Source organism: Carcharodon carcharias, chromosome 5 (genome assembly GCF_017639515.1).
Source record: "Carcharodon carcharias isolate sCarCar2 chromosome 5, sCarCar2.pri, whole genome shotgun sequence".
In the NCBI taxonomy this organism is placed as follows: Eukaryota; Metazoa; Chordata; class Chondrichthyes; order Lamniformes; family Lamnidae; genus Carcharodon; species Carcharodon carcharias.
In genome coordinates, this window is record NC_054471.1 from 27,113,507 (window position 1) to 27,132,057 (window position 18,551).

Consider the following 18,551-nt stretch of genomic DNA (forward strand, 5'->3'; position numbering starts at 1 on the left):
ATTGAATATTCCCAGCATTTTCTGTTTTTATTTTGGATTTTCAGCATTTGCAGTGCTTTGCTTTTGTTTGATGTAAGTAGGAGATGGAAATGTGCTGCGTCCTATGTGAACAAGGCAAGCAACAGTATAAGTTAGAGGACTGGATTAGAGGAATGTCAAATCAGACCCAGAATGTGAAATGGAGCATAAAAAAAGACTGCATTAAGAGTGAGAGAAAAAAGTAGACAAAGAAAAAGTTAATTTTTTAAAAAATCTCCAATTAAAAGGTGAAGGAATGAGACCCCACACTTGCAAAGGGTTTTCAGGGCTAGAGAGGTTGCCAAACTGTAATTAAGATTTACGAAGCCATTAAGATGGATAAGTCAACCGAAATGGATAAATCCTGAATTTCTGTGGCGAGTTTAGTTTCTATCTACAAAGTACAGCAACTTCATGCTGTTCAATGGAATTGAATGGGGAGCGAAATGCAAGATGCTGTTAATGTGCAGCTTATGAAGGAATGGCACATTTTGGTCAGCAACTTCCGGATTTGTGTTTAACTGCACACCTGCAGACACCTGAAGTTGCTGTCCGACATAAACAGCAATGTGTATTATTAGCCTCTCAATTATTTTTACAGTAAATTATAGAAACAGCTATTCAGCCCACTGTGTGCCACTAGTTGCTCTATTGTTTGTATTAATTTTAATCACATTCCTCTGCACAATTTTTCAAATACTCTACTTATCCCCAATTACTTTTTAAATTATGCCATAATCTCTGCCTCAAGAGTTAATTGTGGTAAATCATAAGTTTCTATAGAACATAAAAGAAATAAACACTTTACATTAACATACTGTTTGTCCTCCACTGTGCTTCCCTACCCCCACATTGGATTAATGATTCAGACTCCTCACACCACCTAACAATCTCATTTACATCACTATGGAGAGGAGCTGAGCTGAACCCAAGTACCTCCTTGTAACTAGATAAGCAGAGGGTTTTAAATTATGCAGGGCTTGGATAAAAAGGTAAGCGCTTTTTATTCATTCATGGGATGTGGGTTTTGCTGGCTGGGCCAGCATTTATTGCCCATCCCTAGTTGCCCTTGAGAAGGTCATGGTGAGCTGCCTTCTTGAACCGCTGCAGTCCATGTGGTAAACCTCTGGAAACAGTGACATGGGTAGCAAACTTACTAAGGAATGGAGAGGGGTTAGGGAATGGAGAGGGATTAGATGATTTTTCGAGCTTGAATGCTTTGCACAATTCAAGGCAGACAATTACGGTAAATTTGAATAAATAATTTAAGTTGGGGGGAATTCAGGGCTATAAAGGATAGAGTGCGACAGTGCGCTTCCTTTTAGGTTGATGGAGAAAAGAGCCAAGATAGACGATCGATACTTAGCTGCATTTGAGCTGCATTTGGTGCTGTAACTATGGACCCCAAGTTCTGATAGTAATAACACTACACAGGCCACAAAGAAATTTAGTTAAAAAATACAAAAGATCCAGCTCTGCTCTCAGCTAAAAGGAAACCTTGAAAAGCTGTGCTGGAACTTCTGAACCATTGTAGCAGCAGGAATTAACTCACTATCCTATCAAACTGGTGGAAGAGACGGCTATATAATATTGTGTCACTGTCAGTGACAGTTAAGCTGTTCCTGGATTGTGGAACTAAAAGCCACAAAATTATTTAACAGCACACAAGGCTCTGGAGTATCTGCTCAAGTTTTGGCTCCTAGCTCTGATGCTAGTGTGCCACTAACTGAACATTTTCTATAATACTCCTAAAACTGAGACCCTGAAACAAGAGGAAACACTCTTTCATGTCTTTCACTGCTGAAACAGCTATTCCGAGGCACTGCAGCTATAGGCGGAGCATAGTGACAGGTGAAAAGATAACTTACGGTAACCTTTGGTGGGGATGAAGTGCTTTCCCGTTGTCCGTTTGTTTCAACAGCACCATCCACTTCACTGCGATCAATCTGAAAGTGAGATCAACATTCATGAGAAGTCTTATACATATGTCACAGTGCCAACCAAATCCACTGCAAACATGCCTGCTCCTATCATGCTACATGAATATTCTTTTATCCCCAAAGATAATTCAATCAAACTTCCAGAATATTCATGTATCCTCACATTTCTGCTCTTAACATCTGCCCTGCTGCTCCCTCCCCTGACTTTCCCATCCCTGCTGAATCACCAAACTACATGGGAACGAGAGTGAGCGTGCGGGGGTGGGAGGTAAGAGAGAGATCAAAAGGGGGAAGGGAGAGAGAGAGAAAGAGAGATCGAGGGGAAGAGAGAGAGAGAGAGAGAGATCTCAAATGGAGAGAGAGAAAGCGAAAGAAAGGGGAAAGAACTAGGTACGTCAGTATGGTGAGAGCCTTGGAGGGGAACCTGGATCAGTGTTCCAGTGATGTTGCTGTTCTGACACTTCAGTGATGGCCACCATGCTAGGTTGTACAACTGAAGTAAGGTTGGCAAATTGCTTTAGGCATCCTGCAAAGAGCATACGCTGCAGTGAATCAGTGATGCTTATAGAGTTCAATAGCAGCAGTGTTGACTATATGGACTTTGTCCAAGATGATGTTGGGCTTCCCAAGTGTAGCTTGTGGCTGCAACTGATCTGGCAATTGGAGAGCATTCCATTCCATTCCACTCCTGCAGTGGCTTAATGCATTTAACAAAACAACTGCTCTTGGGAAGTACCAGTGCTGACAAGGATCGACTTAAGAACATAGGAACAGTCGGACATTCAATCCCTCAAGCCTGTCCTGCCATTTAATTAGATTATGGCTGATCTGTACCAGATGTCCACTAGCTCACCTTTACTCCAAATCCCTAGTTACTTTTACATAACAGAAGTTATTGATCTCTTGAAAAGTTCATTTATCCAGAGGAATGCACCAGTTAATGGTGATTGACACTTAACTGCCAAGCGTTGGAACTTAAACCAGGCAGCTTGACTCTGGTAAAGGCAATCCCCTGAGAAACGAGCCAGTGCTAGCATGGCTATCACTTATTTTGTTTAGCTGAAACAGGCAGTGTGTGTACATCTTTCTGTTTACAAAGAACAGGGCCCTGTGTATTAATATGTGTAGCTTCCAGTTCACACAAATGCTCCATATTGTGAGCCCGACTGAATCTTCAATTGGTTGTCAGCGTAATTTTTAACACACTGGAGGATTATTTAGCAAATGTTGTCTAATCACAAAATACAGTGTCCAACATTAGATGTGATTGACTTTTGCAAACACGGGCTGGTTGGATACGGTCTGTACCTTGCCCATTGCAAACACCGGAAGGGACATGCTGTGGCCTATATACCTAGTATCGCACTGGCACTGAAATTTGTGTGATAGGCAGAAGTCTCCTTGGCTTGACGGCAGCATCCTGTTAGTAGCGAATACTTGTGTTGCTACCTGCATAGTAGCAGCATGAAACAGCTACATCTGTTGTTCAAATGTTTGCAGTACCTTGCCCTTCCAGGGTAATCAGGTAGACTGGGCACTTTTCAGGGCCGAAAGTGACGGCCTTAGGCTCGTTCATGAATTTACGTGATATACAGTGTGAAATGATCTGATCAGGGTAGCCATTATCCTGCAGGATGTCTTTGATACACCCCATTTCAGCATCAAGCTTGCACGGTGAACAAATGGCTCACCATATATTTACAAGGTTACCGATAAGGCAATCTTATAGCACCTGGAATTGTAAGAATTCCAACATGTGCATTGACCAGTGAAGGTAGACTTACAGTAGACTGTGCTAGAGAACCCCCTGGCAGATTTCTCAACTAGTATGTCAAGGAAGGGGGGTTCATTTGACTGCTCCATTCCAAAGGTGAATTTGAGCGCAGATGGAGTCCATTAACACATGCAAGGAAATTATTACATGCTGCAGATTTAGGGAATTCCTTAATCTTTTAAATTTAAGTGAATACAAGCCACGTTTATGCAACCTCTCCTCATAAATTAACCTTTTAAATCCTAGTGCAAATTCACCAGAATTTGCACTGTAATCCCTGTACAATAGAGGCATTTCTTCAGTTTTGTAATCTAGCCCCCTTGAGATAAACACCAACCTTCCATTAACCTTCATGATTGCAATTTATACCTGCACACAGGAACCCAAATCTCTTTGCTCCTCTGCAGTTCCTAGTCTCTCACCATTAATAAAATATCCTGATTTATGTTTCTCAAAACCAAAGTGAATGATTTCATACTTCTTCACATTAAAATTCATCGGCCATAGTTTTGCCTACTTACTTAGTCTGTCCATATCTATAACTTCCAGCTCCCATCTACACAACTTAGTCATTCGTCATCTGCAAAGTTGGATATACAAAAACTAATTTTCATCCAAGTTATTGACTTATGTGGTGAAAATCTGAAACCCCTGCATAGATTTCTGGGAAATGCCAATCAGAGAACAAGCTCTTTATCCCTACTCTGTCTTCTATTTACCAACCCATGTCACCTGTTGCCACTAAATCTTTGTGCCTTAATTTATGCCAATAATCCCCCGTGAAGAACCTCATCAAGTTTCTTCTGGAAGCCCACAGACAACATCCATAAATATTCCCCCATTTACTATGCTAGTGATCTCCTCTAAACATTCAACAAGATTAGGTGGACATGTCCTACTCAGCACAAATCCACACTAATTCTCTTTGATCAATTGTCCAAGTTCTCTGTCATCTTGTCTCTTATAAGATTCTAATGACTTCCCTATAATTTGTTAAACTGGCATAATTGCCCATTTTTCCTTTTCTGCCCATCATAAATAAGGAATAAAAAATATAATTAAGGAATAACATTTACATTTTTACAATTCCAAGGCACAATATCTGAATGTAGGAAGTTTTGGAAAATACGGATTAACATCAGCAATTTCCTTCCCTATTCTTTTCACACCTCGGGGTAGAAACCATTAGGTTTTGGAGACTTATCTAGCTCAGGTCCCATTACTTTTCAGTTAGCATATTTTATAAAAATGTTCCACCTCCTGACTTATTTCTAAGTTCTCATGAGCCACTGATATTTTGTCCAATAGCTCCTCCATTGTGAAAGTGGATTCAAAGGGCTCCTAACAAATCTGCCATTTTCGGATTAACCATAATAGCCTCTTTGACATCTGTCTTTAATGGGCCCACATTCCCCATTGATTTCTAGCTGCCCGGAAGTGGTGGTGGTGGTGTTGAGAACTCTCGTTAAACTATAGTCCTTGTGATAATGGCACTTCTTCAATGATGTTAGGTAGGGGATGCCAGCTTTCTGACCCAGTGGTGACAAAAAAAAACGACATATGTCCAAGTCATGATGGTGACTTGAGGTGAACTAGAGCTGATGATGTTTCTGTGACACTGCTGCTCTTGTTCTTCCTAAGTTTCAAGAGAGAGACACAGACAGACACACATTCTGTCCTTTCAAAGTAACCTTGGTGAGCTGCCTTAGTATGTCTTTCATACAATACATATTGCAGCCACAATACTGCGCTGCTGAATGAATGGCAGGTGCACCAATCAAGGGGACTGCTGTATCCTAGATGGTGCTGAGCTTTCATAGTATTGTTGCAACTATACCCACAAAGGTGAGCCGAGTATTCCATTGCACTGCTGACTCAAGTGGATGATGCACAGCAGGAGGTGAACCACATTTCATAGGGCACTCTTTCGTCCTGCTTTTTTCAGCCTGTGTGTTGATTTGGCTGGTCCAGCTTCAGGTTAATCATAGCTTTTGCAATTTGCTGTCATTTACCTGGCATTAAGGTGATGAAAATGTCAGCCCAAGAGAGATTCCACTGTAGGATGGCACACTTTACAGGGCACTGCTTTAAAATTAGGGGTCGCCCTTTTAGGACAGAGATAAGGAGAAATTTTTTCTGAGGATTGTGTGGCTTTGGAACTCTGTTTCAGAAGGTGGTGGAGGCGGGGTCATTGAATATTGTTATGATGGCAGTAGATAGATTCCCTTGCCTAACAAGAATCTAAGGTTATTGGGGGTAGATGGGAATGTGGAATTCAAAACACAAACAGGTCAGCCATGATCTTACTGAATGGCAGAGCAGGCTCGAGGGGCTGAGTGGCCTACTCCTGCTCCTATTGATTATGTTCACAACACGATAGAGAGTATCCTCAACTTGAAGACAGTCCTTATGGAGACAAAGTCCAGTGTGGTGGTCACTCCTACCAATATTGTCATGGACAGATGCATCTGCGGCAGGCAGGTTGTTGAGAATGAGCTGAAGTATGTGTTTCCTTCTTGTTTGCTCCCTCACCACCTGCCACTGACCCAGTCTAGCAGCTATGTCCTTTAGGACTCCACCAGCTATGTCATTAATGGTGCTACTGAGCCACTCTTGGTGATGGGCATTGAAGACCCTTGCCTAGAGTACATTGTGTGCCCCTGCCTCCCTCATTGCTTCCTCCAAGTGGTGCTCAACATGGAGAAGCACTGATTCATCAGCTGAGGGGGCACGGTGAGCAGGTTATTGGTGAATATTTGTTGCTTCATGACTCCTGCCATTATTTTATGGTGATTCAGAGAAGATTGATAAGGGAGTAATTGGCTAGGTTCGATTGTTTTTTTAAAAACCAGTCCATGAATCAGGTGGTTTGGTGGAATCAAATTCTCCTCTCTACTCACTACATAGGTTCCAAGTGAAATTAAATTAATTTGGGGTAGTTTAATTCTAGCTTCTAGAAACAGGAATAGACCATTCAGCCTCTTAAGCCTGTTTCATAATTAAGTTAGATTATGGCTGATCTGTATTTTATTTCCTTCTACCCGTTTTTGTTCTGTAAGCCTCGTACTTTTTTTTTTGTTAGGAAAGGGTGTCAAAATCTAATCTTGCTCTGAATGGCTAGTGTGTGAAATGGAAAAGTCACATTGATGCACCAGGAAGCACTCTTTTGAGACTGGAATTGGGACATGATGCTGGGATACATTAGGAATTTGCCTCTGCATCGAATTTCAGTGTTTCCAGTTCTTTTTGTCCTCGTGTACTGCTGAGCTACATGCATTGAATGTTCAAGTCCAACTTCCTATAATTTACATACATCACAAGTTCCCATCAATGCATTTATTTATCGATTTGTCAAATGCTAAAACCAGCCCTTTCCAAACTTCTGAGCCCAAAAATTCAAAGATGGCAAAGCAGTGAAAAAGGAACGCCTGGCCTTTGTAAATTGTGCTGCCAGTGCGTGAAGGCTGCATATAGCTCACATAATTTGGAGACCTCATTGAAACCCACATCAGATAATTTCTGGAAAAAACCTGGTAATGACAGAGGGCAAAATATTACTCAAATTGATATCCTTCACCCAGAAAAGCGTGAAATGAAATGATAGGAAAAAGACCCCAGCATGCAAATTGAGTTATGAAGGTTTTCATTTTGATTATTATGGATTTCCATGATCTTCAAGAATGATTGATATAAATTAGTCAAAGTTAATTCCCAAACACCACATGGTGAAAATTACCAGTGTCCTGTAACAGGATTCGTCCTCCGTATTTTTAGTATCTGCTGGAGTGGAGGGTTGCTGAAAATCAACATTTTCAACAGTTACATTATCTACAAGTGAAAATAAAAACCTGGCAAGGCTCATCTTACCAATACTGGAACCACGAAAATTAAATCCTTCTCCTTTAAAGTGCATTGTGTTATATCATCCCAGTACTGGCTCTACAATTAATCCCAAAAAACTGCCAAGTTTATTTTACCAATATCAGAGCCAGGAGACTTTAAAGTACATGGTGTTAACTGATCTCAGTAACGGCTGTACAATTGATCTCCACACGCCTGGGCTGGAAGGCAAGGACAAGGAAGTACAACAAAAAAATATATAAATCACTGTTCCTATTCTCAAACACTGTTCAGTGACCCTGCGCTGCTAAAATGGGTTGCAGGCAAGTTTCATAAGGACATAATAAAATGCCCTTGTTGGTCTAATGGATGGTATTGGCATCTTCACTCTCCAAGTTTACACATGATGAGTGGTCACTGGGGTGAAATGCCAGAGGGCTGTCAACATGTGAAATTTTACCCCAACAAAAAACAGTTCTTTCCATTATGGGAGTGGAGATTGGGGTAGAGGGAGATTAAAAAATTAGTTCCTTTAGAAAAACCTAAGGAAAATTAAATTTCATGATAATACATGCAGCAGGGCTGGTAATAAGATAGAATACAGATTCAAAAGGTATCCCCTGTGATGCTTGGGGGAAGGGCCATCTCTACAGCAGCAAGTACTTGATCCACATTCTGAGAAGATTTCAGGTTTGATTCCTGGTCCCTGGTGAATTAGCAGGTCTCTATGGTGTAGCAGCCAACGGCATTACGATTGGCCTCAGCATCTCTGCAGTTGGGAAGCTGGACTAGCTATCCAACAATTCTTGCTGGTAGGTGTACAGGTGTCAGGTGGGGACATAAGGGTCAGATGTGAAACTTGTCATGATCCAATGGTCAAGGAATCTCAATAATTAGAATCACACAAAGCAAGGCCCCACACAGGCATCTGCAGAATTGACCAAGGAGTCGTCAATTTCAGGAAGAGGGGAAAATGGTTAAAAAAGGCTTACAGAAATACTTCACAGGGGGTTCAGCTTCCTTTGAGCCACTTTTCCAACCCTTATGGAATCTCATTACAGAGTAGCATACTTAAGAGGCCTGGCAGGATGTTATTTACACACTTAAGTTTTCAACTGGGCAATAAGGCAAGAGAGATATACAGCAGCAGAGTAGGGAGAAGTAACCAAAAAAAAAAAAAATCACATCTCCCTTTACATTGTTTGATAACTCAAGTAATATACAGTTTTGCAGTAACAAGCAGGCTATTGTATGTAATGCAACATGTATTATTCTGCTGTTGAGGTGGCTTTGCCTTTAGGGACACAAAGTTGAATGCATGTGAATCCTGAGTTTAATTTGGGATTAACTGTAGGTGAGGGAAGTGTGGAAATAAATATACACACTTGCATCCAAATTTATGGGGTGCAAGAATGTTTTGAGCAATTGCAAGTGCCTGACCCAAAGGTTCATTAGTAGCCACAGTTATCAGAATTGTTCTATTGAGCCCCTTTCCAAGTGGCGAGCGTTTATGCAGTGGCTTTAAAGAGACAGGCCAGTCAACAGCTGAACACCATGACCATGCACCAGTCACAAGAGTACCCAAAAGCATACCACAGTGTCTAGATAACAAGTGGCTTACCTTATAGTTATGAGCACTGAGGTATTTGAAGTGGCCAAAACAGACGTGAGACAGGCAGATAACGATAGTGACCACAAGCACAACAAATGTAAACATGGATGTAGCAGCTAAGAATCCTGCATACAAAAGATATTTATTTTGAAGATTAGTTAAAGACAAGTCTCTAAAGAATTTCCAACATAATAGCAAACCACACTTGCAATTACATAGTGCCTTTAACATAGTAAAATATCCCAAGGCACTTCACGGGAGTGTTCCTAGACAAGAACTGGCAATAAGCTATGTAAACAGATAGGAGGACAGATGGTCAAAAGCTTCATCAGGTTTTAAAGAAGAGACAGAGGCAGAGGGGTTTAGGGAGGGAATTCCAGATTTCAGGGCCGACTTAGCAGAAGGCACACTTGCCAATGGCAAAGTGATGAAAATTTGGGATGCTCAAGAGACCAGAATTGGAAGAGTGCATAGATCTCAGAGGATTGTAGGGCTGGAAGAGGGTTCAAAACAGGGAGGAGCAAGGCCATGAAGAGGCTTGAACAGAAGAATGAGAATTTCAAAATTGGGAGTCTGCTGGACTGGGGGCGAGCACAGGGGTGATGGGTGAGCGGGACTAGGTGTAATTTAGGATACAGGCAGAAGACATAAAGGATATATGACTGAGTATGCTGTAGTTTCATTATAGGTGAATGAATTGAGGGTTACAAGTCCTTGCCACTCTATTTATGGTGAGCGGCTATGTTCAGCTTTCACTGATTAGTAATCTCTGAAGTGTGTGAACAATTTGTGCACAATCTTTATACCAAACTCAGTGGTAGGAACTGAGCATAGAATCACTGCATGTCTTAGTGACAGTATCAGAAGTGCAGTACTGAGTAGAGATGAACAGGGAGATGTGGCCAGAGGGCAAATCACAGCGTCAGATATAGTCAGGGATGTGACTTGTGCTATTTGGAGCTATGTTTCTCATAACAGTCACATATAGACTGCATGAGGATGACAGATTTCATTCCCTACAAGGACAGTAATGAACCAGTTGGATTTTTAACTACAATCTGATAGCTTGATGGTCATTCCTATTGATGCCATTTCCAGATTAAAATTCTCAGCATGCCATTGTGGGATTTGGGGATTTGAACTCGTTCTCTGGATTATTAGTCCAGGCCTCTGAATTACTAGTCAGTAATGTTATCACTAAATTTCTGTAGCTGTACAATAACAAATATACTTCAGGTAATAAAAAAAATGGAGAAAGGAAATGGGAGTGTTGGGGCTGGGAGTGTTGGGGCAGGGGGTGCAGAAAAAAAAAAAATCAGAATTCTGATGAATGATCGTTGACCTCAAATGTTAACACTTTCTCTCTCTTCACTGATGCTGCCAGCCCTGTTGAGTATTCCCAGCATTTTTTTGTTTTTAATTGCAGATTTCCAATAATTGAAGTATTGTGCTTTTGCATTTCTATATATCATAGATGTTGGTTGAGGGATAAATACTGGACATGATGCTCTTCTTTGAAATAGTGCTGTGGGATCTTGCAAGTCTACTTGAAAGGGCCTGAGTTTAATGTCTCACCTGACAGATGGCACCTCGGGCAGTGCAGCAGTCACCAAGTACTGCGCTGGATTTCGGCCTAGGCTTTGTGCTCGAGTGGACTGGGACTTGAACTTGCAACCTTATGACTTGAAGGTAAGAGTGCTAACCACTGAAGTTGACAATACGAGAGAGAAATGGTGGAAGGAACAGCTGAAGAAACAGGAAAACAGAAAAATAAGAAAGGAACACAAAATTGTCACATCTTACCAGTTCTTACAGTAGAGAAGAAAAGCAGGCATAACAGGCACAGGATGGGAGCTGCCACCACCTGATTTACTGCTCCTGAGTGGATCTTCTTATCAAGTTTGGCAGGCAGATAGGCGTAGTACAGGTTGTAGCGATCCACCAAGTGCTTCAATAGCATGTACATTAAACCTAACAACAGATAAAAAACACCCTACATTAGAAAATCTCTAAAAAAAAAAGCAAGATTTGCAGGCAGCAAAAATCAAACAACCTGCTTTGAATTTTTCTTTTAGGTTTTGAGTAATCTTTTGACAATGGGGGAAAGAGATACACAAAGTGGTGATGGGCAGCAGTGGCTCAGAAAGAGAGTGCCATGCTATGAAAGCTGAAGGCAACAGTGAGGCAAGGAGCAGAGCAGGCCAGAATTAAAAGATACTTGCATTTAGCGCTTTTCATAACATTAGTACAGCACAAGTGCTTTACAGCCAATTAAATATATTTGAAGCGTAGTCACTGTTGTAACATAGGAAATTCAGCAGCAAATTTGTGCACAAAGTTCCCAAAAACATTTGGCAATGATCAGATTACCTGCTTGCTTTTTTTTTTTAAGAAGTGATGTTGGTTGAGGGATGAATATTGGCCAGAGCACTAGCCATAACACCCTTGTCTTCTTCGAAATAGTGTTATGGGACCTTATACATACACCTGAGAATACAGGCTCTGTTGAAGGTGTTTAGTTAAATGCAAGTTGTTATTGAATTGGGTTGTATAGCTGAAGGAGATTATAGGTCATGATTCCAAACTGGGAAACAGGGGAAAGCAATTAAGGCAAAAAGAATGAGATGATAGATCATCAAATGGTACCAGGATCTTTTTGGGGCAATTGGAGAATCTTTCATAGGATGTGGGCATTCCTGGCTAGTTCAGCATTTGTTGCCCATCCCTAATTGCCAGAGAAGGTGGTGGTGGTGAGCTACTTTCTTGAACTGTGGCAGTCCATGTAGTGTAGGTACTGAGAGATCATCATCATTATTATTATTCCTACAGTGCTTTTAGGAGGGGAGTGCCAGGACTTTGACCCAGTGACAACAGAGGAGGTGCAATACAGTTCCAGGTCTGGAAGGTGTGAGACTTGGAGGGGAGCTTGCAGGTAGTGTTTCCATGCATTTGCTGTCTTTGTCCTTCGAGGTGGTAGAGGTCGCAGATTTTTAATGGGGTAAATAGCCTGTCAGATAGATTGCAAATAGTATGGGAACTCTCTCTCAGCCTTGCTTGACATTGGTCTGGATTTTGAAGATGTCTTTTTCAGATCTCCCACTCAAGACAGTTGCAGTACTCTGCAGTACTATTGCCAGAATGTTGTCAGGGCCCATAGCCTTTGCAGTGTACAGTGCCTTCAGTCTTCTTGATATCACGTGGAACGAATTGAATTGGCTGAAGACTGGCATCTATGATGCTGGGGTCTTGTGGAGGAGGCAGAGGTGGATCATTCACTCAGCACTTCTGGCTGAAGATTGTTGCAAATGCTTCAACCTCATCTTCTGCACTGATGTGGTGAACTCCTTCATCATTGAGAATGGAGATATTTGTGCAGTCTCCTCCTCCAGTGAGTTGTTTAATTGTCCACCACCATTCATGACTGGATGTGGCAGGACTGCAGAGCTTAGATCTGATCTGTCGGTTGTCTGCTTTCGCCATTTGGCATGCAAGTAGACCTATGCTGTAGCTTCACCATTGACACTACATTTTTAGATTATATATGTGGTGCTGCTCCTGGCATGCTCTCCTGCACTCTTTATTGAACCAGGATTGACAAAAATGATGCAGGGCTTGTGTTCCTTTCTGCCTCCAAAATATAGTTCTCTCAAAGACTTGAATAAACAAGAACAAATTTAAAGAAATGTTTACTGACACTGTTCAGGCGCAAAAAAAAAACCCACGAGGGCAAGGTGGAGAGATGCCACAAGGGCTACTGGAGAGCTATATGAAAACACGCTAGTCAGAACCTTCAGGAGAGGAGGAAAAAACTGAGGTTAGAAAAAAGTGCTTCTTGCAGTGTGGGACTGCTTTAATTAATCATCTAATCAGTCAGCCCTTGTGATTGCTCAGAGCACGGGGAGAGGCAATGTCATAGTGGTATTGTCGCTGGACTTGTAATCCAGGGTAATGCTCTGGGGACCCACTGCAGATGGTGGGATTTGAATTCAATAAAAGTCTGGAATTAAAAGTCTAATGACCACCATGAAACTGTTGTCGATTGTTGTAAAAAACCCATCTTTAGACTACTCTTAAATGGTCACTAGCAAGCCACTCAGTTGTAACAAACCGTTACAAAGGCACAAAAAAGGAATGATGCCACCCGGCATCGACAATGGCAATTGCAGCCGTGTCGACCCCTATAAAGTCCTCCTTACTAACAGCTGGGGGCTAGTGCCAAAATTGGAAGAGCTGTCTCACAGACTTGTCAAGCAACAGCCTGACATAGTCCTCCTCATGGCATCATGCCTTGCAGATAATATCCCAGACACCACCAACAGGGCAGACCCAGCAGAGGTGGCGGCACAGTGGTATACAGTGTCCTGCAAGTCCTTAACATTGACTTCAGACCCCATGAAGTCTCATGGTGCCAGGTCAAAAATGGGCAAGGAAACCTCCTGCTGATTACCACGTACTGTCCTCCCTCAACTGATGAATCAGTGCACCTCCATGCTGAACATCACTTGGAGGGAGCACTGAGGTTGGCAAGGGCGCAGAATGTACTCTGGGTGGGGGACTTCAATGTCCATCATCAAGAGTGTCTCGGTAGCACCATTACTGACCGAGCCCTAAAGGACATAGCTGCTAGACTGGGTCTGCAGCAGGTGGTGAGGGAACCAACAAGAGGGAAAAACATACTTGACCTCATCCTCACCAACCTGCCTGCCACAGATATATCTGTCCATGACAGTATCGGTAGGAGTGACCGCCGCACAGTCTTTCCCATTGAGGATATCCTCCATTGTGTTGTGCAGCACTACCACCGTGCTAAATGGACAAATTTTGAACAGATCTAGCAACTTGAGACTGGGCATCCGCGAGGTGCTGTGGGCCATCATCAGCAGCAGAATTGTACTCGAACACAATCTGTAACCTCAGGGTCTGGCATATCCGCCACTCTACCATTACCATCAAGCCATGGGATCAACCCTGGTTCAATGAAGAGTGCAGGAGGGCATGTCAGGAGCAGCACCAGGCATACCTAAAAATGAGGTGTCAACCTGGTGAAGCTATAAAACAGGACTATTTGTGTGCCAAACAGCATAAGCAGCAAACGATAGACAGATCTAAGGGGTCTCACAACCAGCGGATCAGATCTAAGCTCTGCAGTCCTGCCACAGCCAGTCATAAATGGTGATGGACAATTAAACGACTTAGTGGGAGGAGGAGGCTCCACAAATATCTCCATCCTCAATGATGGATGAGCCCAGCACATCAGTGCAAAAGATAAGGCTGAAGCATTTGCAACAATCTGCAGCCAGAAGTGCCTAGCGGATGATCCATCTTGGTCTCCTCTGGAGGTCCCCAGCATCACAGATGCCAGTCTTCAGCCAATTCGATTCACTCCATGTGATATCAAGCAACAGCTGAAGACACTGGATCACGAAAAGCCAAGGGCCCTGACAATATTCTGGCAATAGTACTGACGACTTGTGCCTCACAACTTGCCACACCCCAACCAAGCTGTTCCAGTACAGCTACGACACTGGCATCTACCCAGCTATGTGGAAAATTGCCCAGGTATGTCCTGTACACAAAGCAGGACAAAGCAAACCCAGCCTATTACTGCCCCATCAGTCTACTCTCCATCATCAGTAATGGAAGGGGTCATCAGCAGTGCTATCAAGCGGCATTTGCTTAGCAATAACCTGCTCACTGATGCCCAGTTTGGGTTCCACCAGGGCCACTCAACTCCTGACCTCATTACCACCGTGATTCAAACATGCACAAAAGAGCTGAACTCGAGGTGAGGCGAGAGTGGCTGCCCTTGACATCAAGGCAGTATTTGTCCGAGTGTGGCATTAAGGAACCCTAGCAAAACTGAAGTCAATGGGAATCGGGGGAAAACTCTCTACAGGTTGGAGTCGTACCTAGCACAAAGGAAGATGGTTGTGGTTGTTGGATGTCAGTCATCTCAGCTCCAGGACATCACTGCAGGAATTCCTCAAGGTAGTGTCCTAGGCCCAACCATCTTCAGCTGCTTCATCAATGATCTTCCTTCCATCATAAAAGTCAGAAGCGGGGATGTTCATTGACGATTGCACAATGTTCAGCACCATTCATGACTCCTCAGATCCTGAAGCAGTCCGTGTCCAAATACAGCAAGATCTGGACAATATCCAGGTTTGGGCTGACAAGTGGCAAGTAACATTCGCATGTGTCAGGTGTCAGGCAATAACCTTCTCCAACAAGAGAGAATCCAACCATCGCCCCTTGATGTTCAATGGCATTACCATCACTGAACCCCCCACTATCAACATCCTGGGGGTTACCATTGACCAAAAACTGAACTGGACTAGCCATATAAATACTGTGGCTACAAGAGCAGATCAGAGGCTAGGAATCCTGCGAAGAGTAACTCACCTCCTGACTCCACAGATTCTATCCACCATCTACAAGGCACAAGTCAGCTGCGTGATGGAATACTCCCCACTTGCCTGGATGAGTGCAGCTCCTACAACACTTAAGAAGCTGGACATGTGCAGGACAAAGCAGTCCGCTTGACTGGCACCACATCCACAAACATTCACTCCCTCCCACTAACGCACAGTAGCAGCAGTGTGTCCCATCTACAAGATGCACTGCAGGAATTCACCAAGGCTCCTTGGGCAGCACCTCCCAAACCCATGACCACTACCATCTAGAAGGACAGGGGCAGCAGACAGTTGGGAACACCACCACCTGGAAGTTCCCCTTCAAGTCACTCGCCATCCTGACTTGGATACATATTGCTGTTCCTTCACTGTCACTGGGTCAAAATCCTGGAATTCCCTTCCTAACAGCACAGTGGGTGTACCTGCACCACATGGACCGCAGCGGTTCAAGAAGGCAGCTCACCACCACCTTCTCAAGGGCAATTAGGTATGGGCAGTAAATGCTGGCCCAGCCAGCAAAACCCACATCCCATGAATGAATAAAAAAGGATGCACAGCTATTTTGGCACCTCTTGCATGATTACAAGAAAATGTAACAAGCATGGGTCATGGTATGATTTAATAGAATGGTTGAACAGGCTCAAGGGACTGAATGATCTTGTCTTGTTTCTATAACTAACAGGTCACTTAAACTAGGGCTGACACCTCATTAAAGCAATTATTGCTAAAAAAAGAGACATATTGAAGCTTTTCATCTTGCACTTATCAGGACACTTTGTACAAATGCAGAAAGAACATGTACATACCGCCGATGCTGCCAGACCTGCTGAGTTTTTCCAGGTAATTCTCTTTTTGTTTTGTATTTCCAGCATCTGCAGTTTTTTTCTTTTTATACATACCTGTTTAGCTTGTTTCAGCTAAACAAAATATTTGGCAGCCATTCGCTACCTTGACCAATCAGGGTCAAGCTGCCTGGTTTAAATTTCAAACAGTGCTTAGCAGTTAACTGTCAGTCACCATCACTGGTCTGGTCTCCATGGCAACACCTCCACCAGAGTCCACTTGCAGAGACCAATCAGCACTCTCTTCACAAACAGTAGAAATTATGGTTCTCCCTTACATTGATCTGTTTTTTCAGCAATACTCAAGTTCTATACTACTGAACGACTAAAGCAATTATACATGGCTTCAAAATAGAGGACAAAAATTGGCTAAAGAGAGTTTGGGGTGCAGAGGAAGCACGTGGAGAAGCAGAAATACTTTAGGAATTAAGATTCCGTAACCAAATCAAAATTGAACAACTGAAAGTTTGTGTTGATTAATTGCTGACTGACAGACGAGTCTGTAATGGTTCAGGCTTAATATTCCTACGGATTTGTGTAAAGAACTACAGTCTTAAAAAGAAAATGAACTGTAATCAGAGAGCCAAAATCTGAAGGATTATTAAAATAAGAGGGAACATGTTCTACAAACAGCTGAGTAGTGTCCAATTTCACTGAATCAGACTGGAGTCCACATCACTGTTGTCTTTATTATTTGTTTGAAAACTGAATGTGGGGAACTAATTGTTCCACCTGTTTGAACTGCAGTATTAAATTTAGAATTCTAATGTGTTGAAACATCTCAAAAATGAATCACAGGTTCTTCCTTAAGCAGCACCATTGGGCCTTCAATGACCACCTGAACGGACAGTTGGAACTCATTCTCAAAGGAAAAGTCAATAATGCTAACAGTGTAGTACTCCCTAGATTATGAACACTCAGCCAGAGATAGTTCAAATTTGTGTCTCCTATGGAATGGGGGTGGGAGAAGAAAAGTGCATCTTCCTTGCATTAAGCTGACAAATCCATTCAAAGAAACTCCAATTAAATTCACCACTTACATTTGCCATTTAAACAGCTGGACATCCAACAGTAATGAAGGGCTTAACACGTACTAACATTTATCCAGTTAAACAATGGTTAGCAGAATCATGTTTAGTCAGTCATGGTTAGAAATATTTTCCACAGGGAGGGTTATTTAATACGAATGTGCCATTTAGGAGCAGGAGTAGGCCACTCAGCCCTTTGAGCCTGCTCTGCCATTCAATAAGGTCATGGTTGATCTGACTGTAACCTCCTTCCTAATATCAATATTTAACCCTGGCTCAGTGGTAGGAATCCTATCTCTATATCAGAAGATTATGAGTTCAATCCCCAATCCAGAGGTTCCAGGCAGAACCTGCTGCGTGCAAATTGGGTCTCATGTTTGCTTATGTAAAATAACTACACGACAATGACTTTAGGATGTTAAGTACTTTAGGATGTCTGGAGGAAAAGATGTGCTAGATAAAAGCAAGTTCAATGAAAAAAATAAGCCTAATTGCTTTCAACCTTCCTCAAGCTTTCAATTTTAATGGAATCGCTGGTCCTTTTACAAACAATCCTTTGGAAAACGTAGGGAACAAGTCGGGAGAAAAGGAGAAGTATCCATTTTATTAACAAAATAATACAGACTTATGTTCTCTTGATTTGATTCACATCTCAATGATGTGAACCATCAGACAATATATAAGGAAAGAAAAAGATGCAGAAGTTGCACTAATGAATGGCATATGCACAACAGAATGACAGATCTATGAGCTATGTACCCAGTAGTTAAACAAAAATAACAGCTGTAGACCAATTATTCAACGAGAGTGGGACAAGTTAATAACTTTACACTTGCAAGTTTGTACATTCCTTCCATTTGCTCTTCATCTGATGAATTAAGGATGTTGTTTGAGCTACTTGACCATGTTGTCAACAGGTTTGGTGTGTTGATACCACAACCTGATGTCTGGGGGGTGGGGAAGTGGAAGTTAGGGGGCTGGTTGTTAATTTTAGCACAAATTTGTAATCACTCAATATTTCAAGGTGTTTTGTACCCCTCAATGCTAGCACATCCAAATTTGTTAGAATGAATTTTAAAATTCT

At 42.4% G+C, this 18,551-nt stretch overlaps 1 protein-coding gene across 7 annotated transcripts in view; it reads right to left on the minus strand.

Moving 5' to 3' along the window:
- The window catches only part of LOC121277832 (CSC1-like protein 2), a 290,835-nt gene that overhangs the window by 8,937 nt on the left and 263,347 nt on the right, over nt 1–18,551 (minus strand). For 5 of the 7 annotated variants that reach the window (XM_041187511.1, XM_041187510.1, XM_041187505.1 and 2 more), the window contains 4 exons: nt 10,988–11,155; nt 9,194–9,309; nt 7,469–7,528; nt 1,887–1,964 (listed from right to left, as the gene is read on the minus strand). In XM_041187511.1, the coding sequence (XP_041043445.1) occupies nt 1,887–1,964; nt 7,469–7,528; nt 9,194–9,309; nt 10,988–11,155 (422 nt within the window). The remainder of the gene's footprint in view (nt 1–1,886; nt 1,965–7,468; nt 7,529–9,193; nt 9,310–10,987; nt 11,156–18,551) is intronic. The other 2 variants (XM_041187512.1, XM_041187509.1) reach the window with 1 other exon arrangement.